The sequence below is a fragment of the Oryzias melastigma genome, linkage group LG7, assembly GCF_002922805.2.
Source record: "Oryzias melastigma strain HK-1 linkage group LG7, ASM292280v2, whole genome shotgun sequence".
NCBI lineage: Eukaryota > Metazoa > Chordata > Actinopteri > Beloniformes > Adrianichthyidae > Oryzias > Oryzias melastigma.
In genome coordinates this window covers 15,531,053-15,554,718 of record NC_050518.1, presented here as the reverse complement: position 1 = coordinate 15,554,718, position 23,666 = coordinate 15,531,053, and the positions used below count along the sequence as shown (strand labels likewise).

The 23,666-nt window shown below is 38.1% G+C and overlaps 1 protein-coding gene across 3 annotated transcripts in view; it reads left to right on the top strand.

Annotated features, from left to right (window-relative positions):
* scube3 (signal peptide, CUB domain, EGF-like 3) overlaps window positions 1-23,666 on the top strand; it is a 105,278-nt gene that overhangs the window by 10,737 nt on the left and 70,875 nt on the right. For all 3 annotated transcript variants that reach the window (XR_002921367.2, XM_024292314.2, XM_024292315.2), the window contains exon 2: window positions 23,146-23,268. Coding sequence is in view for 2 of the 3 variants with exons in the window: in XM_024292314.2 (XP_024148082.1) it covers window positions 23,146-23,268 (123 nt within the window). In the remaining variant the exon portion in view is untranslated. The remainder of the gene's footprint in view (window positions 1-23,145; window positions 23,269-23,666) is intronic.

The window sequence follows — 23,666 nt, the reverse complement described above, 5'->3', positions numbered from 1 at the left end:
TTCTGAGCATAAATTAACATGAAAACAAAAAATAGCCTTTAAAAATAAAAAAGAAGTATTTTAAAACTTTTGACAGACTTCAAGTGTAATAGTAGTTTAAAGTTTCTTTTAATGTTTTCAGTGCATCCTCACCAGAAATGAATAAATATAGTAAACTGAAATCAAATCAGAACTTCTAATCAGAGCACTTCTAATCTTTGAATTTGTTCAAAAATAGATAATCCGGTGCACACTGAGAAGGGATTCTGGTTGAGTTTACTGACCTCCAATTGATTTTCTGTGGTACACGGTGTTAAAATATCTTTCAAAATGTTAAGCTACAAAGCTAAACCACCTGGTTGATTGTTGGAGCATTACGGTTACCATGATCAAGAGTCTCGCAGAGTGATACATTAATTTTTAAAAAGCCACAATGGAGTGGTAAAAGATCCCATGTGGTTTCAGAGTCTGAGACTCCTGGTTTAAACTATAATTTAATTAACAAAATACGGTCTCTCTTTTAAAAGCTATCACTGTTGTTTTATCTCATCTCTTATCTGGAGCTATGCTGCAGTTACAGCACACCAGTTTTAAGTTACCAAATACTAAACTGCTTCTTTTTCAGTAAAAAAAACTCCTAGTACATTTAAGAGTATCCGCCAGATTCTTACCCGATTCTTACGTCGTGTTTAGTTACTTGCTTTTTTGTGTTTATTTATTTAGCTATTCTTGTGCATTTGGGGCCTTCAACGACACCCCTCACCGACAAAAATGACAACGTCTGAATAGTTCAGTTGGTTAAGTGCAGGACTGGCACATGAGAAATCAGGGTTGGATTCTGTGGGGTCCTTAGACAAGACAGGGGCGATATGGAATTTTTTACATCACAATATAGTTTTTCTCATATTGGCCGATAACGATATATATCACAATATAAACCAAATAACTATATTTGTCAAATTTCAGCTTAAAAATGTAATGTGTAATCATCAGCCGGTTGTGTAGATTAAAATCTTTATTTCTTATCACCCTGGACCCTTCAGGGTGGACCCTTCAAAATAAAAGTCTATTGCGATTCTTCTATCGAGAAAAAGTTTTATCGCAGTTTTTATTGTTATCGTGTTATCACCCAGCCCTAGAATAGACCCTTCACACTACTGCTTAAGTACCATATATTCCGAAGTATAAGTCGCATTTTTTTAATAGTTTAGTCAGGGGTGCGGCTTATACTCAGGAGCAATTTATTTGTGTTTTTTTTTCTTACATCAAAAGGGTTATGTATTTGTTATTTTCCCAGTAAACACTGGTTGTCTTTTAGCAGTTGTTTTCTCTAACAACCACTAGAGGGCACTGCCTCTGAAGTATTTACGAGACAGTGGCAGAAGAAAATGTCCAAAACAAACATGGAAGAGAATCTGATTGTTTTCCTTTTAAACTTTAAAATTTTTATTACGGTGGGGCTGCATCAGTTGCTGGGTTAGGCTCCGGCACCCTGAAAGAGACAAAGCGGACAATAAGATGAATTAATTAACTATTCTTATACAGATCAAAAGATCAATGTTCTTGTATTTCTTTATTTTGTTTTCTAGCTACGTGGGGCTTGGCGGATTTTCTTCTTAAAGTGCGACTTATATATGCTTTTCTTCTTCTTGATTAGGCATTTTTTTGATCTTGCGACTTATATTACGGTGCGACTTATACTCCGGAAAATACAAGGGGTCCCAGGTCTGGGTTTCCCTGTGCCGGTCCCTAGCCCGGATAACAAACAGGTTGTGTCAGAAAGGGCATTAAATTCTCTCTGCCAAACCAAATGTGGGGCTCACTGATTCGCTGTGGCGACCCTCAAGGAGATATGCCGAAAAGTGAGCAAACAAATAACGCCTCTCGCCAACACAAATGGTATTTTCTGTAGATTCCAAGTGGAATTTACATCGTCTTTTGAAACATATAAAGGGATCAAAACCGCTGCTTTCACAAGGAGCTTGCAAAATGAAACTGACTGCTGCTCAAAGCTGGCATACAGCACAGGTCCTGTAGCTACGTGTGAATTTAGGCCAGCTTGGACCAAAAGTTTGCTGGTTTAGCCAAACTCTGACTAGCGGTTCGCCACACGTGTTTACCTAAATTAAGGCAAAATAAGGGCTGGCAACTGCTAAGAGCTGAAAAAGTTAGAACTCTGAACATTGAATTGTTGTTCTTAGACTTTTGTTTAATTTCTGTACAAATTAAGCAAACAAGTTCATTTAAGATTTAGAGGTTCAGACAGAGCCAAGCTAGCTAACCTTGTTTACAGCTTTTATGCTAAGCCAGGCTAGCTTCCTTGTGGAGAGCAAACATTTCCCAACATGTTTATAGTCTCCTGGAAGTGGTTAGTTTTTCACTCTGTAGTTGTGCTTTGTTTGTCAGAGTTCAATCAAAAACTCTGGTTTTCTTTTACCTCTGATCAAATTCAACGACTGCCTCCTCTGCTCATTTGCACGCACATGTCGAACGTGAACTTTTACTCTCTTTGTCGGGTTTTACAAATGTCAGATTAGAGCCAAACAAAAGCACAAGTGGCAGACGCAGCAGGTTCCCAGCTTATGGCCAACTCAGGGGGGATCTATCAGCTATTGAAGCCTGTCTGTCATGGCATCTTTTCTGCCTTCCATGAGCAGAAGAATCACTTCATCAGCAGATAAGGGAAACCCTTGTGACCGCTATAGGCTTAGCTGTAGATACAGGAGTGGGAACATGTAGTTCAACAAACTTTCTTGAGAAATCGTCAGCATAGTTCCTTCAACTAAGTTTGAAATAAAAAAACGGTGAGAAAACTGAACCTATACATCTATAAGCGCAGAAAAAACTCATGTTTGTTTGTCTTAAATCTGGGCAATATGTCCCAAATGAGGCCTGAGATGCTCCTTTCAAACCGTGGCATTGTGTGGTTAAAATTGTCTTCTTTCTTCTTCTCTTTGCCTCTCCCCCTGTCAGTAGCCTTTGTTCTCTGCACAGATGCAGCGCTGACAACATCTCAGCTGGTTTCAGGGGAGTATTGAGTCAGTGCATTCTAAGGCCCCCCCCCTCCATTTTTGGACTCACCTTTGGAGCCCCTTTCACAAGTGCTGATGGCTTACTCAGCCTCCCTCAGCAAGCTGCAGCGATGCATAGATCATTAATCCTTTAACCCCCCTTCCTTCGCCATCCGAGCACCTACATTTATTTATGTGTTGCGCCGCTCTCTTTGGGCATTGAAAGATTTTCCAAAAAAGAAATCAAAAGAGGGGGCTGTCATCTCAGTGTCTGATCTCTCCGAAGCGATGCCGCGCCGTCCTTCCTCCCCTTTCACCCTCTTTCTCGGTCTCCTCTGTGACCTCCAGGCTGAATAATGGGGCTGCGTCTGTCTTTGGTAGCTTGGTGGGGTCAGAGAGGGACGTCATTAGGCTGGTCTGTGGTTTTCAGCGTTGTCAGAGGGGGGTTGGGGGTCAGAGAGAGCCTTGTTTACAGACTGTGTGTGTTTACATTCCTCATGGTGAGCTCCAGTTTTAGAGACGGCTGGAAGTGAAAGGAAACGCTCTTATTCTGCTTAGTAATGGAAAAATCCTGTGCATTAAATTAACTAATCAGTTGCAGAGACATGATTTAAAATGAAATAAATATATTTTTTTAAATTAACAGTTGAAATTATCTTTTTTGTTTAAACGGTAAATATGACGTCACTGATTTCACAAGTGAAAATCTAATTAAAATGAGCATTTTACGACATCTATTTTATTGTGTTCTGATGATAAATTCATGGTTTATTAAAAAATTACATTTAAACACATTTTTTTCCTCAAAAATTGTTTGAACACAATGCATTGTGGTCCGTATTTCCAAATTTAGCGATCATTGATGCACACTTGTTCTTTTGCTGAGAACTTTGGGAAATTTCTAATTTCTAATCAATGGATTTCATCATTTGATGACAGAATCTCCACCCGAACTGGTCAGTTCCGGTTTTCTATGGACCTACCTACGAATTGGTTGGACCTAATGGGTTCATTTTATAACCGAAACACTCAAATTACTGGACTATTTCAATAAACTTGATCTCTCAACATGCTAAACTTGTGTTGTAAGCAAGCCTTACATAAGAAACAACTTAAAATAACTTTAAACTAGACTTTACCTTTTTGACTTTTGGCTACAAAATAAAGCAATCTGTAAAGAATTGAATTTCGAAATGCATAAATCTTAATTGGCTTTCTAGATTTGGTGTTAGCCTGTTGCCTTGGTTACCAGATGCATGGAAGGATGGAAGTTACCGCGTCCACATGTTTTCTGTCTTCCTCTCAATTTATTGTATTAGTTTGAAGATGTAAGCGATGATGCCCTACGAGGTGTCAAATTAATTGACATCTTTACTGGAATTTCTTCTATAGATGTCCATTGATTTGAAATGGACACCCGGCAGCCAATCAGAATTGAGTATTCACCCAGACCAAGGTATAAGAGTTCATATCTGATAGAGTTGGGCTTTAAGTGATAGATTGACAGACCTTAAATCAGAAAAGGTGATGTTGGCCTAAAGGAAGAAGATAAAAAAAAAGAAATCATTATTTGTGTCACGACATAAATACATTGCTTTAAATATTTACCACTCTTAAGCAAATTAAGTAAAAGTAGGAACCCAAAGCCAGTTTTATTTTTGTGTGCAGTTTATTCATGCAGATTTATCTCAAATGAGCCAAAAACTGCACAGCTATACCTCCTGGGTCTGCACACAATGTGTGAAAGCAAGAGTTTTTACATTAGAAAATACATTATTATCATTTGATGTAATTTGATTTGATTTGATTGTCAACTTTGAATGAGTCTGAACACAAATCCAAGACTTAAGGAGACAGAGGTTAACAGCTCAGAGTCTAATTAAAAATGTAAAGCTTTGTAAGTAATTTAAATTTAAACTGAGAAACCTCAATGCATTAGTGATTAAAGAACAAAGTAATTTTATTTATTTATTTTTTGAAATGAAAAAAAAAGAGTTGATTAGCAGAATGTTTAAAAATAAACTGATAGTCATATGTGTGAGATAAAAATAGAAAGACAGGAAAACAAGGAAATAATTCGAGATTTAAATGAAAGTAGACATTTTTTTAAATTATATTTTGCTCATCAACTTTTCAACTCAATCTTGAATAGGAATGGTAAATAAAGATGATTGGTAATTTATATTTTTGAAGGTAATTAACCTTGTGAGACACATCAAGGTTAAAACTAACTAATACCTTAAATATTAGAACTGGAGATTGTTAGGAAGTTTTCTTCTGCTGCAGCAGCTTTCTTCCAGTTTTGTCTTAGGTGTATTAATGATTCCATTGACCCTATAATAATTACATGCACATTATTGGCAAGGGTTGACGTAAACATCCCTTGTGTAATTTAAAAGTAATTAAGGTCACTAGATGATGAATGACGGTGATTTTACAAACATTTGTTTGTTTTTTGTTTGTTTTTATGAAAATCAGACCCGGTGTCCCCAATTTTCTTAATTTTTCCTGTTTTGTAATTACAATCCAGACTAAAATTATGTCTTTCAAAAGAAACAAATTAGCTAATTAAATAATTGTAATTATGTTTACCCAAACGGAAGGTAATAGACTCTGAATTAATGTTCAAAAAATAAAAAAACAGACAAAAAAAGAAGCTAGAATCAGAAATCTAGAAGGTTTGCATTGTGGAATCCAACTCCTATTGAAATACAAGGCAAGTGTATGTTTTATTTGGAATCTGAATGTGTTACATTTACATTTAGGGTCATAAGGAAGATGATTTTTCTCTTTTTTTCATGCAGCTGAGAGCAGTTTCATACTTTCTGGTTCTACCGGCGGCACACAAGAATATCAATCTTGTGTTTTGGCGCCACACCAGTGAGTGATTTACAAACCAGCAGAAGCTGTTAAAAATCTGAGCATGTAAAAATGTAGGAACTGCAGCGAGTTTGTGATTATGTTCAGATCTCTTGGTTTTTACAAGGAAAAAAAAAATAAAATTGTCGGTTAAATAAATCATTTTCTGTGGATGTTTTATCCAGTTGCTGGTGAGAAGACGGAGTCTGCAGGATTTGTTTGAGTTTTATAGATATTCCTTTTCTATTTGTAAGATGAGTTCTGCAAATGCAACATTTAGTACGGTTTAAAAAGTTGATTAACACAAAAATATAACATAGTTTTAAAGAAAATCACTTTGAAGACATCAATGATTTCTCCTCTGTGCTGTTGAGAGCTCTAGTTAAGTTTCAAAGGTGACCCCGGCAACCCCGTGACCCCCTCTGTGGTCACGGGGTTGCTGGGGTCAGCAACCAGGCTGGAGCCTATCCTGTTGCGTGAAAGTTGGACACACACAACTTAGGGTCAATTCAATCACAAATCAATTGTTTTTGGATTGTAGTGGGAAGAAAATCCTCGTATACATGCTGGGAACATGCTAACTCTAGACAGAAAGGTTAAAGATTTCAAACCTTCTCACCATGTATGTGGATTATTAGTACCATAGTGGATTATCACGTTCTGCTTCATTGAGGTGGCTAAACTTATAATCAACACATCTCAGTATTGTTTTTGCACTCCTGTTCCATACTTCCGATCAGGATAAAATGCACTCCCCCTTCGTTGAGCAACACTCTTGCATTGGGTCACATCTACTGACCTGAAAGTTTCCTCCAAGCTCTTCAATTTATGGGCAAAGTAGCTCCAGCATCCACCATCAGGACTCTCCCTGCACACTGGCAGCAGCTGGATCTTAATGTCTGTGTCCTCAATCCTGAAGGTGTAATCTGCTTGTGGAGCTCCAGATCTGTTCCTACTTCCATCTACGATTTTCCTCTGCTCCATTTTTGCTTTTGTGTCCACAAGTGGTGTCATTGTGTGCGTTTATCTTACAATGACTGCACAACATCTTTTGTAAACCTTCATTCCACACCTTAGATTTTGTTTGCAGTCTTCAGTCTGTAGTCACAGAATTTAGCCCCAGTTGTTTTTTTTTAATTATTTTTCCGTCTTTGAAAAAGCGTAGTTCTGTTTTACCCTCAGGACAGTCATATGCACACATAGAGGGGTTGACCCATATGGGGGCTGCAGGTTCTTAGGTTGTCCAGGGCCGTGGAGGGTCGTAGAGAGGAGTGACTGGATCTTAAAGGTGTTACAGTTCCCTTGAAAGGACGTCATGAAAATGGATCGTACCTTTATCGTGTGTGTGGTAAATGTATCGTGAAGGATTTGTTAGAATAATGTAAGTTGCACATATCTATGACGTACGGGTGACATGCGACAGCACGCAATTGCTGCACACATGCGTTGTACATGTGAGACATCAACACATTCTCATTCCCAAGTTGTCACATTTTGACCCATGAATAAATTAAAGTCCAATTAAATCAAGACTCCCCAACCTCTGGTCCGGTACCGGGACGTGGACCACACCAGTACCTTAACCCAGTACCAGACGCAGATTGGCACCAGATGCGGATCAGTACTGGTACCGGTAGCTGTAGCGGTTCTAGATCGGGGTAGGGTTGGGATACTGGGTTAAGACTATGAGTTGGGGACACCCCAAATGTCAAAAAGTGACGCCGAAGGCTCCTTACCAAAATGTGAGGTCTTGGGGATGAGAATTTGAAGGATACATAAGAGCTAATAAGATGCCCACAAAAACGATGCTGTGATTGGCTAATTGTCTCATTTCTAACGCAATGAGCGTGCAGCGTGCGCAGACTTAACTAGCGATAATGTGCAGTACGCAGGTTTTGAAAAAAGGAAAAGTCTGTAAGACCTGCTCTTATCTCACCATACATGTCGTTTAAGTCTTTGCTACAGCCTGTCACCCGCAGCATGCCTGTAGAAAAATGTGCACAAACTTTTTTGCTCTACAGGCTTACCGAGTGGTCTTCGACCCTGAAATTTTGTTTTCTCAACTTTTCGCCCAACAGAGACCCCATATCCACCCATAAGGACAGTTGTACAACTGTTCTGTGTTTCAACTGTGTTCTGCTGACAACCTTGTTGTTAGCAAGCTGCACGTCAGAGATAATGCCCAACGAAGTGTGCATTATCAGAAATTTAAATGTTAATTTCTGATAATGCACACTTCAAAGTACATTATCCCACTTATACCATGGTCACTTACAAAAGAAATAAATATTCAATCGATACTTAGTACTTTATTCATGTTATTTCTTTGGTTTAGATCGCTTTTTCACCAAAAAAAGACTATTTGATACGTGATGCGGCATGTTGTCACGATAACATGATAAAACGCTGCCGAGCCGACATCAACCTCGACTGCAGCGGCAAAGGAAAGTGACATGTTTGCTGATAATCATGACAGGTTACATAAAGCATCAGTTCCAATAGAAAGTTCACCTCTTACCTTTTGTTTTAATGATGAAGCAAAAGTTTGTTTTAAAGAAGCCTGCACAGTGATACAGAACATTTGGGCTATGTGGCCAGAACTTTTTTTTTAGGTGTACATCATCACTGTAGATTATCACTAACCATGGTCCGGGTGAATACTCGATTGGCTGCTGGATGTGGATTAGAAAGTGATAAGCCGCAATGATAATGCTCATCTCAGCTCGAATGTTCTGTATCACTGCGTAGGCTATTTTAAAACAAACTTTTGTTTCATCATCTGTCAAAAACAAGCAGTGAGAGTTGAACTTTCTCTCTGAAATGAGGCTTTATTTAACCAATCGTGATGGTCAGCATTTGTATCGCTTTCCTTTGCTGCTGCAGTCAAAGTCAATGCCGACTCAGCATCTTGTTACAGTGTGAACTTGTTGCACCACATGTCAATAGTTTGCTTTTTGTGAAAAGCGATTTAAACCTAAAAGATAAGACACATAAATGACTAAAAATCAACTGAATTGAATTTATTGTAAGAGATCATGGTATAAGCCCGATAATGCCCTTTAAAGTGTGCATTATCAGAAATTAACACACTTTGTGGAAACAACTGTCCTCCGCTTTGCATCAGACAGTTCTAGCTTCCACATCATGCGTTAATTTCTGATAATGCACACTTCGTCAGACATTATCCCTTACTTACTCCATATCCAGCAGCCAATCAGAATCGAGTATTTACCTAGACATGGTACAAAGGTTGATAATGCGTTCTTTTTCCTTTCCGGATAGCTTAGAAACTAAACAATAATGCGACAACACAACTTCCACCCCTCACCTGCGAACCTGCACCTCAAAGTGGTGAAAAACAAATATTACCTCACAATTTGCAATGAGACACACATCACATTTTTATCTTGAGTGCATAGAACACAATTTCTCCACAAATCTCCTAAATCTGCTCTTTTATTATCTCGGTTGTGACGTTCTGAGTACGACATTAACGTGAATGCGCGGCCTGTCAGTCTTTGACTGAAGTGCCTGTCCGATCGGCTGAACTTTTTCTGAGCGTTGGTAGTTAATAGCTGTTTCACAGCTTACACAGACAAGCATTCACTTTATACCTCCGTTTGACAGGAAACAACTAAAAATATCACACTTCGCCTGTAATTGCTGTGTTGCCGTCTTTATAGTTGGTCCCGTATCTGGCCACAGCAACCTCCAATGAATGTAATTGCTGTGTGCACAGGGGAGAGTGTCATGTCAGTTAGCTCTGGTTGTATAAATATAAGGTATACAGCTGGACTAGGTGCCACCCTTCCTGCATATAAAATATTCTCCATGAGGCCAAAAAGCCATTAACAGTTGAAGGAACATGTTAAGGACCAAAAAATTATTATTTAAAAAAAAAAAAAAAAAAAAGCACTTTTTGATACTTTGACGCAGGGAGGGGGTCGATCGGCTTCTCTTTTTACTCTCTTAGTATTACTCTATGGTTCACTTAATTACTGTAATAAGTGTTTTCCTTCTGGAGGTGGTCTGGAGGTCTGTGAGTCACAGTCTATTAAGGCCACACATGCTAAAGGAAAGGCACAACACCAGATGCTCGGCCTATGATCAAAATCACAGAGAGGGGCCATTCTTCATTCACGGAGCCCGAGCTGGAGCTACCTTGAGAAATGTTTTATAAATGACGCCAGGTGAGTGGAGTCGCTCCTCATGTCTCCAGGCGCAGCGCGGCCCCTCTCTGTTGTGGCGCGAGCTCTGTGAAGTGCTCACAGAGGCGTCGACAGATTGAAGAAGCCGGTACAAAGAGTCTGTATGTGTTTGGGGGAGAGCTGGTCGGGGATGTTGTTACAGGGACGCCCCCAACACGGCTCACAGAGCGGCGTTTGGGAGCACAGAAGCTGAGCATGTAAGATGAAAAATACAGCGTGATTAATTTATAGAAAGGTTTAAAAAAAAAACAATAAACTTTAGTGGAGAAACTTCAATTTTATATATCATTTGTGAAGGATTTGTGAGTGAATCTCACAGATTAAAATTTAATATTATAATTAATAAGATAAGGATTTAATTTCAGCTTTGATGTACAAATCAATTCCTTCAAGTGTATTAAAATGGAAAATATTTCTTAGCATGATTTAAAAGGAAAATGTAAGAATTTTTTAAGTAGCGTTTTTATTTTGGACCTCTTCAAAATCTTCCTGTTTATTTCTTTAAGAATGTTTTTCTTCTATTCTTTCATTTCTTGTTGATCACATGATTTAAATTCCAAAAGTCAAAGTCACTGCCTTTAAGACTTCCTAATGTTAGGCCTTACACGACAGGATCATCTACTGAACATTATTTTACATTTTGTGGAAATGATGAAGGAATATTGATAAAGGAAAAGCAGCTGAAAAGGTGCACTAAAAAATACATATTTAGACACAGAAAATGTTTCTTAATTTGTTGACATGTCCTGAAATTTAATTCCCCGTCAGTTTTGGGTTAATTTTAGGCTCCGACCAGGCAGGCTTTTGAAATTGTGATCACAGTGTTTGAAAGCTCAGGATCAGTCAGTGGTTACGATTCCTAAACATTTTAGAGTGTGTGAAGGATGAGTGTAAATATCCCAAATGGAAGCTGTGGATATTTTTATTCACAACTTTATGGAGGCTTGTTGGACAGCCAACAGTGTGGCCCTTTATTAGCTGAGAAGGGGATCTGGGCAGCAGCTCTGGTGAGATGCTAAATCCTGTGTTATGTTGACGTCTGCAATTCATCTCAACCTTCTTTTTTTCCCTCTCATGTGTGGTGGGAGGCTGGCTGCTGTGCTGCCTCGGACAACCTAAAAATGAACCGTCACACGGAGCTGTGATGAATCTCTCAGATGCTAAAGTTTAAGCTTTGAATTGTATTGGTGAACACCAGACAATTTTTGCACATCTGAGTTGCATATAATAGATAAAATACGTGTTTTGTGGATTGGGTTGAACACGTCAAAATTTGACTCTTAAGAAAGTAAAAGGACCATTTTTTTAAAGAAAAATAATCTTCTCAATAGTTTTTCAGAAGCAAAATTATCTTTGTCTCAGAAAAAATGTCTAGAATTGTTCTAACATAAGATTTCTTGGTCATATTTCTTACTCTATTGACAGAGATTTTTGCTCATTTAAAGAAAATCTGCCAGTGGGGTAAACATTTTTTGACTTATTTCTAAGGGGTCCACTTTACGTTGAACTAAAAAAAAAAAAAAAAACAATCAAAAAGTGAAATTACTACATTAATGTCCAGAAAAAATGTAAAACAATCAACTTACAAGTCACAAACGTAATTGTTTCTTTAAAGGGAAACTAAACACTAAATCAACTTTTAGTCTGTTGATCTCTTTAAAATGGGCTTTAAAAACGATACATGTTGGCTCTTGCCACATTTTTGTCAATTTAAAACAAACTTGTTTAATTCCTAAACACAATATAGTGAAAACCTGTATGTGTGGTGCCCCCTTCAGGTTGAAATAAGGTATTACAGCTGAATTTTGTGATTGGTCAACTGGTGTAAGTCCCGTGTTATTTCAAAAGTTTCATGTCACCAGTATAAAAGCCCCGCCCATTTTTAATCAGTAACAGTCGGTCGTTATCGTGCTAGCTTTAGCATGGGTCGTAGTTGTTTGTTTTCGGTTGTCAAAAATCTGGTTTGCACAACTTTCCAGAGGACTTGGAAGTTAGGCAACAGTGGTTTATATTTATATTATGTTTTTAAAGTGGCTCAAATTTGCATTTGTGAGTATTTCCTAAATCAAATAATCACTTTGTAGTTTTGACGTAGAAAGAATGGGGAGGTCACAGCTCCAACCGTACTACTGAATAGCTCCGATATTGCTCGCTACTTTTGTTCCACCGGTAATGTCAGTATGGGGTTTTGAAGGGCAGCAAGCTACTTGGAGAGAGCATATAAATAGAGTTATGGGTGACGGGAATGGGGGGTGGGGTTGCTCCACACCAACCACAACTCAGATGTAAATTTCTAATGATTTACTGCCACTCTGCAGAAACTTTATCCTAGAAAATGACCCAAGATTTTCATTTTGGCTAAAAAAGGCATAATTGAAACAGATGAAATAGATGATTGTAGTGTTTTTTTTAAGCTTAAGTCATCATCTAATATCACATTACATCCTTTTCTAACTATGAATCCACTGTATGAAATCTTGGAAATCAATATTTCATGACATTATAGCTTAAAATCTTTTTAAGAAACTTGTGAAATGAAATATGTGAGCTGTGTGTGAGTCACAGAACCAGATGCTTGGTCTACAATTGAGTCCACCTGCCTTCTTAATTAAAAAAAAGTTGATCAATCTTCTGACCTTCATATTTTGAAACCTGCGCAATCTCCATATGCTGCTCCTTTTGTTCTACTTGAGCTCACAGCCGAACTCCTGCCTGTTCCAGACACAATGCCTTGCTCGGTAACATCACATGGGTCATTTGCGACAAATGCGGTGAAGATGAAAGAGGTCCCGGTGTGTGTTTTCACAGAGCCCGGCTGCTCTGCACCTTCAGTCATTATGTAGTCCTTAACCCCATCCTGCTCCACCGCAACCCAAACTATAGTGTAAGTGTGGTTCAAGGACGGATAATTACAATACTTTCCTTTTTAATTATACACTTTTACAAACAGTGATCCCCAGAACACACTTTAATGGCAATGAACCCGGCACCCTCCTGCCTCTGCCACAAGGAGCTAATGAAAATGAGGCATTTAATCTCCAGATGGCTTTAAAAATCATTTTTAGTTTATCCTTTATTTTTGATAATAATTCCTGATTAAAGGCGGTGACGGATGTCTCCCCCGCTCCGATCCGGCTATTTCTGTATCCCAAGCAAGGGTGATGGGATGGAAGGGGGCAGGTTTGGGGCAAAGCAAACAGCGCGGGTCTCAACACTCAAAGTAAACATTGCCCTGTGTTTGAACTACACACTTTCGAACCTACAATTCTCCCACACACTCAGGCTCTTTCCTCTGAGTCCCATTCCTGCACACCCCCTTCAGTCAGTTAAATTACACTGCTTCTCCCAGGGCCCTCCCATAAATCAGGGAGGAAGCACACCTCTGACAAGGTCTCACCTCTGCAGCCAGCAGCCCCCTGCGGCGCCTCCGACTCGCATGTAAGGCCGGCTTTCAAATAAAGGGACCGCATTTCAAAGAAACTCTCCTAATCACTGTCCCTGACGACAAAGAGGTGATTTATCTCGCTAATTTTGGTGCAATTATATTAAATCCCTGCATTGTGCAACCCTTTTCCAACAAGTTTTCTTTGCTGAGTAAGGCCGCGCGATTCTGCGCTCTGGTATTCAGAAGTCTTGACGCGCAGCAAATTTTCTACTTTTAATGAGCACATAATGGAGCGAGGACGCATTCCTCATTATCCAGTAAAAATCCTTAGAATTCAATATTCCGAGAACTCCAGTGGACCTAAAAACAAACTCCGGTCCATTTGGGGGCTTTAATATCCTCAAGTGCTCGAACCGCAGAGGAGCTACAAAAGCAGCAATATTCAAAATGACACACTCCCTGGAGAAAACATCTGAGTATTGCCTAACATGTCTCTCTTGTTGGCTTTTGCTGTTTTGACTTTGTTTATTCATCCTTGTCTCGAAGCCCCGACTTCATTTTCTGCTGCCTTAACTTGTTCCCAACGCCTTTGATTCCTCAACACAAAAGAATGAAAGACTCAGTAAAAAAAAAACAAAAAAAAAACAATCTTTTCATCTTGGGCATGAGTCAATTACTGAAAAAGCATTACTGAACACATTGCTCTCAGAGGATTGTCCCCTGGACTGAAGCAAAGAATGTATTGATTCTGACATGTTTATTTCCACGGCAAAGGCGCTGTGGGTTTCCAACAAGGCCGGCACATTTAGCTCCTCTCGCCCATGTGTTTGCTGGAAGGCTCCCAGTAACATTTAGGGCTGGATGTTTAAACAGCGCTCTGACAGATATGGATTATATTAGTTTATGGGTCAGGATTTCGTCCTCTTTTGATTTGGTGTGCCAAAAAGTGACTCTTCATGTGACAGAAACATTTGATTGTGTGATATTTCTCTCTCAGTCTTCATTCTCTCCGGATCGTGCGGTAACATTTATGAGAAGTGTTCGTGCCCACATCTTCTGGTACAACTTAATGGCGTCAGCTCATTTTCAAATACTTAACTTGCAAAATTCAACACACTGAGTTTCAATCTGTTTACTTTCACATCATGCAACGCTCATTTTCCAAACTAGTGTTTATATGTACAAATTAGCCCGTGTAGCACTCCAGTTGTACTACCCGACCTTTTTCTGTTACAGCGACTTTAAAAAAAACTGGAGTAAAATGGTTTTTGAAGTCCAGTTTTATTCTAAGGAAAATATATTTCCTACTTTGTGAAGCTGGAATCACCTTTATTGTTAAAAAAAAAAGGAAGTTTGGTCAAGATGTCATCAAATTTGAAACACCTTTTTGCGGAAAATTATTATGCAAATAAAGAATTAAGTCAAAAAAAGATCCTAAAATGTTAAAAACGACTTTGGATCTGTGTCTTTTTCTTTAAAACAACATTTTATTATTAAATAAATTCAACTCACATTATATTATTGCAATTAACCTTAATATATCCGGTAGGTTAATGTTAAATTCTGAAATTACTATTATTCCAAGATCAAGTACGTTTTATTTATTGTCAAATGTAATGCCCAGAACTAAATTAATTATTTATAAAAGATTCGTTTTATTTTCTAAATTCCAGCAAGAATCAAGTGATTGTAGTTAGTGTCAGTTAGGGTTTCTTAAAGCTCTACTCCAAAAAAAAATGCTGTTTTAGTTTTTTTTAACATGTTCTTGTGGTAAGTTTCCAAAGATGGAGGACACATATAAAGAAAATTAAGCTTAAAACTGTTTTTGTGATTATTTCTTCTTTCAAATTGTTGTGAATCAGGAGCAGACAAAAAATGTCTGAAAAACTTGTAGCTGTGATGTAGGCAGACGTGATATAGGTAGATAACTAGATCCATGTATGTCTTTTTATTTGTACAACCCTTGTCCATTTGGCTCTAAACTGTACATCTGACAGCTCCGATATCGTCCACCATTTTTATTGTACCAGTAGCGGGAGAGAGCCTGCAACCCGATGCATGATGGGAAGTGAGGGCAGGAGTTGGCCTGAAGTTGTTAGTTGGTTAGCATCTAGTATACATTCAAACACTCATTCAGATGTTCTTTCAAACTCACAATGATTTGAGCTCTTGAACTCTTATCTCAAAACCTGAATCTACTGGTTAGTGTTCAGAAACAGGGCAACACGGTGATGTGGTGATTTGAACTTTTTCACAGCTAGAAGCCTCTGGTTCAAACCCCAGTAGAATTTCCATGTTCTCCTTGTGTGTGTGAGTTAAGGTAGGGTTAGGTAAATTGTCCATTACCCTTGGCCTTGTGTTAGAGTGTCTACCCTGAGACTAGAAGGTCGGGAGTTCAAATCCACGGTTTGAGTCTCAATGCTTCCCTGCTTGACACCAAGAAATAAGGGGTTGGATTTGGGGGGTGAGCCACCGTATGGCTCACCGCTTCTCCATGGAGATAAGAAATTTCACACATCCAGGTGCGGCAACTAACTGGACTTCAACTTAACCTTTGGTCAGTATTTGGTTTTCTGCCTCTGGCCTTACAAAGGAACCATCCAAGATATCCTTAGTCTTTCCCAATAGTAGCTGGGGGGTTCTTCAGCCACCCTGTTCCCCTGCTTGGACTCAGAAAATGAATAAATGCATATTCTATTCTATAAAGTAAAATGTGAAAAATGCTGAAAAATAAATCAATTTTAAACAAGCTGAAAGAATCTATGTCACCACTGGAGGATGACAGTTCAGTAAATACGTGTTTCCTTCTCTGTGTTCTATGACCTTGGATTCAAATGATTATCGCTGCTGCTGTAAGCAAAACACCCCAAAGTTTCTCAAGAATAATCTGGTTTTTAGTGTATTGTTAGTGGATTCCATAACCCAGGAAGAATTTAAAATGGAAGTACAGCGTCTCTTCCACACAGAGTGCTCCAGCAGTTCTCTGACTGCCCATCGCTGATAAACCCACAGCTGCACACTCATCCAAATTTTTCTGCAGATTCAATTTCTGTCTTTAACCTGGAATTCTGAAAGACAAAATCGCTGTCAGAAACTGTTTTGTGCCTGCCATTCACCCACAGAATTAGGCAACTTAAACAGAGCCGGTACTGCTGCCTGTATGTAGATGAAGGTGGCCATAAACAGGAAGATGATGACAAGACTTCATCTCCATCATGTGACGCAAACAAAACTGGGTCAGGAAACGTTCTTTTTACTTAGGTGTTCTAATAATAATTGTCCTTCAAGACCTCAGTGATGTGAATCTTGATACCAGCCTGCAGTGTTTGAATCTATAGATAGAGAAGATTTTCTCAGAACCGGAAAAAGCCGCAGAACATTTTCCTAACTTCAGGATTTTCTTTAACAGGCAGATTTTCAGGACTCAGAGTGTCATTATTCCAACTTCCAGCTTGGTGTTTTACTTCCAATGAAAGCTTTTCTCCTCGTGACTGCTAGGAGACACAGAAGTGGAAAAGAATCTCATTTGTGCGGTCCATAACCCCTACATTCATAAATTTGGCAAAAAAACGATTTTTTTCATCAAGAAAAAGCAAGTTTGGCTTTTGTGAGATCCAAAACTATTTTTGGAATTATCACTATGGGATGATAAAATACAGCTTTCATCCTTTGTTTTCTTTTCCCTGTCTGTGAACTCATTACAGAGCATCTCTGGTCGTTACCGGGCGACTTAATCATGACAGAAGCTCGCAAAGATGAGGTTAAACGAGGAAAAACCTTTCCTTGTAGCAGCAATACTGACCAAAACTAGTATGCAACTATATAGTGAAAGTATTTCACAGCAATTCAGATTACTCCATGAAGCATGCCTTAGAAAAAAGCTCATAGCAAGCAAAAATATGTATATTGTATAACTACCCAAGCATGATTACACTACATCAGCAGATGTTCTTTTAAAAAACTGCTGTAACGCCTTCAACTATATTTTTAATTATGCCCAAGTTATAATTTACTACAACAAGCTGTTATCCAATATACAACCAGCATTATATCTGCTGCACCCAACAACTGCCTGAAGTAGTAACCATCTCAGACTGTCTAGATGTAAATCTAACAGAGAATAAATATCGAGCTGTGAAGTAAATGCAATGCATAATTGACAGTTTTATGTATTCACTGAGTGATTTGGTTAGAAAAACACGCACGGTCCATCTTAATTGTAATAGCAGTTGTGTACTTTGTGCGTGCTCTGAGTTTATGGCGTGTGTGTTCGCACACGGAGGAACAGTACAACAGAGCAGGATGATAAAGTGAACAGATGCCCCGCACGGCAGCATTAATCATTTGATAAATAGAGGGATTGTTTGAATTTCTGTCATAATGAATCTCGGAGGCGCTGAGATTTTCGACCAGGAGAGCTGACAGAAAGACAGATATTTTGTTGTGATTAATACTTCTTGTACTGAAAAAACACTTCCTCACAGGACCTCCCCTGCTCTCCTGGAAGGACCCCAGCTGAAGAAATGACATTGTTCCTGGATGATATAAATCAGTGCAAGGCTCAGTGAACTCATGCAACATTTAACAGCTTTGAGGGCAAAAAGTGATCATGTTTGAAGTGCTTCATCACAGACGTGGAAAGATAAAATAGTTTTGTTTTAAATCTACTTAATAGGAAAAACAAAACATTAAAAATGCTCCTTTATTTTGAAAATCCACCAGGCTCTCGATCTTTTTTGATAAATTGCTCAATATCTGGAACAAATACAGTGAAATTATTGTGGCAATTAGATGTTAGCAAATAAACGAGTCCGTTTTTTTATTGAATAATAAAAAAATTCTTATTTTCTTGTAGAATGCATGTTCATTTTTAGAAATATATATTTGACAAAGTTTAAACATAAAGTAAGTAATTGAAAACATCTTACAAAAGCCAAAAATAATTTCTAAAGCTGTCAATTCATTTGTTGATTAAAGATAAACAAAGAAAGTATAACTTTGTTTTATTTAAAAATAGTGAAAATAACGTTTAACATTTCTAAAAAAACTGGCATAATTTCAGGTTCAAGTGCAAAGTAGACACCAATTATCTTTTCTTATTTGATGGATGCTAGTTAACAGTCCAAACAGAGGGCTATGAAAAAAATGTTGCTTTGTTCGAATTTCCAACCTGATCCCTAACTACTAAAAAACAATATAGTGCGGGACTGCATTTTAAAAACAATTCAGACACCATGCTTACTATTTTTCCTTCATTTTTCTAAATGCCAGATATGACGTCACCGATTTTACAAAGAGAAAATAGAATCAATACAAACATTTTACGATGTCTATTTGTGACTTCACTGTGTTCTGATGGTGAAAATGTCGATGGATTATTAAAAAAATACACGTAACATGTCTTTTTTTGCAAAAAATGTTCAACCACAATGCATTGTGGTGTATATTTGTTAATGTAGTGACCATCGATACATGCTCGAGACTTCTGGGAAATTTCTAGTGCACTCGATTTAGGAATTGTAGATTTAGACAGCCCTACCAAATGGCGAACACACTACATAGTGAATATACTGAAAATACTGTACTATATACTGAATATGGTGGACTATATAGTGGGTAGTGAAGGAATTTGGACAAAGCAAATGTCCAACTCGGTGATGTCATCAATAGTTGCCGGTCAGCTACGTTAGCGTGGTGCTGCTAGCGCTCGGAAATACAACATTAGTTTTAGAACTTTGAAAAGGTCAAGCTAAAACAAAAAGTCATTAATTACATTTACATGTAAACTTCTGTGCTTCAGAGCACACCCATGTGAAGAAATGCGCCTCTCGTCCGCGGTACAGCGCAACTTGGAAAACCCTCGTGGTGGAGGGCCGCAATGAGGGTTAGCCCTTCAAAAAACAATTTCCAACATCCCTATCACTTCAAATGCCCTACAATTGGAGGGGTAGCCAGAAGGGAAGGGGAAGAATTCAGAGAACATTTTTTGATAGATATAAAGCTTTTGGCATTTTTTATTTGAAGCAGCAAAAGCAAAAGGTTGGCCTGTGTTCTAAACAAGCTAAGAATGTTACTATAAAAATGTCTATAGTAGCTGAAAGGTTTAAAGAATTTATTTAAGTGAATGGTGGCAGTATACTGTATTTCAGAAAAATATAATGACCCCGATCTAGATGTTAGTAAGGTGCACATACTGCTTCACGCATAAGGAGGAGATGCGAAAACCAAAAAAGAAAAACCCACATGTGTTGTTGAAGTGTTCACTACAACATGTTGCCCGCAGCATACCCGTTGATAAAAATGTGCATGAATATTTTTTGCTCTACCGCCCTAAAATGTATGCGGTTCAACAACGTACAAGTTTGCCCATTTTTCGCCTGCAGTCAGTCCGTATCCACCCGCAACGACCTAACTTTTCCAGTACCTTTATTAAATATGACCTGCCAGTAGAGTCTTAAGACTACTTTTCTTGATCTGTGAAAATTATCTCCACTTAAAGTAGACAACCTATATTCTTCTAAATAAGTTGTTTGCCAGCAGAAAATGACTGTAATCACCAAAACAATTTTCTTTTTACGATTAACTCTCCCATTTTAGCCAAGTCTGTTACATTTTGTGACACAAAGTTAGAAATTTTCTATCACACTTTTCTGAAGCTGGGTCACTCCGCTGTCCCAGAATTCTTTTCAGCGGCGTCGCAGCAGCTGCAGTTTAAGTGGGTCTTTCCCAGTGGGAAAGTCTAAAACACAACCTTACATGAACACAGGACTCATTTGGACGCACTAACATTTTTGCACAAACTTCTGTTTTTGTTTTCAATATTGTCTTATATTAACTTTTCTGAGATGGCTTTTCTTCTTTATCATATATTTACACTGACATTGATTGTCATTAGTGCATGTTGCCGTAGCAACACAAAGGTATTAAAATCCGGACATTGACGACTTTAAATTACATTTTCTAAAATCACATCCTGTAAATATAAAAGCTGTAATATTTTGTGTTGTTTCCACAGAAACTCAAACTCTTAAGAATTTAAATATTCTATGCTGTCTGCTTTTTCACACAGCAGACTTCCAGGAAAAGGCAGATCTATTCAGCATGCTAAGTTCAAGGCTTTAGGTCGTAAGTCATTTCCCTTTGGCATCAGGCAGTTCCTGCAGAGGACTTATGATAAGGGTGAATTCTGGGAGCTGTGTAAACCTTGTTAAGATGTTCATTCTCTATGTGCCGCGGGGTAATCCTAAACACCTGGGCAGGTCAACTGGGATTGGATGGGATTAGGGGCTCCATGAAAGCCAACTTGGTCATGCTTCTTGTTAAATTAATTTCCATTTCAAACTCCATCCAGCAGTTACACAACAGCAAGAATTGTGTTGTGATCAGTTGCAAGTGTTAGATGGTCTGGTTTTAATATTCTTTTTTTTTTAGCAAACCAGAATGGATGTTTTAGATTAGTGAGTTTCAGTCATGTCTGTTCAAAGGGACAATTTGGGTTTAAATGACAGAATATCTTTAAATTGGTTGTGGATTGACATATTGTTGGATATTGTTGTTCACCTTTCGGCATATCTCTAGTGAAATCAGGTTTCACTGATTCGCAGAATTGGTTTGGCTGGATGCTCCTCCTAAGACATCCCTGAATTTTATCCAGACTGGGGACGAGCACAGGGAAACCCAGACTTGGGCCCCCTACATTCATACTTAAACATGAAGGTGTTTTGAATGTCAAAAATAACGTTATTATCAACACATCTATCATTTGCATACAGAATATTATAGCTCCAAGTTTTTATATTAAGTTAATTTCTTTGCATTGGAACAATGGGTGGTTTCACAGGTTCGTTTCTGCAGGTAATTATTTATGTTTGGATGTTGTGATGCTCACCTGAATCTGGTGCAGACAAAAAAAATTCCATCTGCTTAATACAAAATATGCTTAACATTATAATAGGAAAATTTGAAACAGCAGGTAGAGAGGTTGACTTCTGATCGGAAAGTGTCCTTGGGCAAGACACTGAACCCGGCATTGCTCCTGGTGGTTAGAGGTTGGCGCCCGCCGCCAGAGTAATGACAGCAGTGTGTGAAAGGCTGGCTGCGTGGGTGAATGGGACTGTGAGTGTAAAACGCTTTGGGTCTCCTAAGAGGGTAGAAAAGTGCTATAGGTAAAAACACCATTTGCCATTTCTTTAACGAAGGTCACGGTTTATTTACTAGTGCATATTGGTTTAATACAGTGAGATTACACAATGACTGTTCATCAAATCAAAGAGAGGATAAATAGTGTAAGAACTGCTGTAATGTGGTTGTTTCATTTTCCCCTATGATCAGTCCACCAAATAAATGTTCTACTATGACTGCTGTGTTAAAGTACATCCAACCAAAAGAACGTGTGAAATTTTCCAGCCAGGCCTTCCCAAACAAAACACTGTCTAAAAACGCTTTAAATAAACATATAAAGAATGATGCAATTCAAAGAACCCGTCATTCTTTATGCCTTTTTTGTGTTAAATGTACTTTTTCTAGTTTTGTGAATTCTGACGTGATTCTCCTGCTCCTTTCCGTACTCAATCACACTTTCAGCGATTTCAGTAATCTTGGTATCAAAACATTCAGCTCGTTCAGGACATTACTGCGCGTTCTTTTGGTATTCAAAAACTTTATAGTTTTTGAAATACTGAGCAAAATAACTCTGATATATTAGCTTATTTTGGCAATTTGGCATCTACTGAGGTTTTTCGTGCTAATTGTATCTAATATTTTATCAAAATGTTGATATTTTTTGTCTAATTTGTTTTCTATTAAGGTTGTTAGGCTACTTTTGAGTTTAGCTAGGAACAGGCTAACGTTTTTGGCTAATTTGTTATCTACTGATGTTTGTTAGGCTACTTTTGAGTTTATATTTTAGTAACAGGCCAGAATTTTGGACTATTTTAGGCTTTTTTTGGGTTGAGCTAGTATTTTAGCGATGTACTAGTACGTGTTAACTTTTTCGGCTAATTTAGCATCTACTAAGGTTTTTTGAGCTAATTTATGTAGCTCATGTTTAAGCAACGCACCATATTTTTGCGAAATTGGCATGTATTGAGGGTTTTTAAGCAAACATACGATCAATTTTTCAGAAATTTAGTCCAATCTTTCATAGTTCTTTCACAAAATTTCAAGTATTTTAGCAAATTTTGCATTTTGCAAATAGCTTTTGCATTTTCAGCAAATCCCTTTAGTAATTAGAGTAAATTGCTTTAGCATTTTCAGCAATCAGATTTAGCAAAAAGCATTTACTAGCATTATCGAAGGTAATGCAACTTTTCTCGTTTGAATTTGTATCTTATATTTATTGTTATTATATATTCAGTTCTGTGGATCTTTTGCTCTCCAGAGTGCATAGACCTTGTATTAAAATGTTATTTATACCTGTTTATTTTCTTAACATTCCTTTGCATGTACATTATGAATGTTTAGTCGGGTTTAGAAACAAAACCGATATTAGATTTTTCATTCTATTTGTTAGGACATATTTCCTTTCCAGGTTTTCCTGAACTCCATCACATTATTCGTTCTACATGTACTTCATTTGAAAAGCATTCAATTCAATCAATGCTTATTTGCATTGCTTCTCACATGTAGATTATTCCTATTATTGACAGGTAGTTAAAAATAGTTTTTTTATTATCCTCACATCTCCCTGTCTCTTTTCCCTTAGATGTGGACGAATGTGCAGAGGCGCTGGACAACTGCAGTATTGATGCCATCTGCCAGAACACTCCAAAGTCATATAAATGTATCTGCAAGTCCGGCTACAAAGGAGATGGGAAACATTGTGAAGGTAAAACTATGCAGATGATTATCACTTTTGTGTGTGAAGGCTCACACTTCTGCTCCCCTCTGTGGGAACGTACATCTTTTTTTTTCCTGTACAGTGAAGTGCATTGCCTTATGTTGTAAGCCCCTGGGCCAGTGACAAGCTTGGTAAGAGCTTCTGTCTCCGCTAATAGATCTCATTAGCTTTGCATTTTTTCCGGACAACTGAGAAAGCTGAAAGCGAAGAAAGGGGGTGGAGGCCAGGTGGAGAGTGGTCCTTTGTGACAAGATGAAATGAAGCAGTAAATTTCCTGCACATATTTGAGGGGAAAATTAAGACAGCAACTGAAACAGTAAAGAGGTCCCTGCTCGCTGTCAGGATCTGTTCACCGCCAGAGGCTGGCCTTTCACACTCTTTGACAC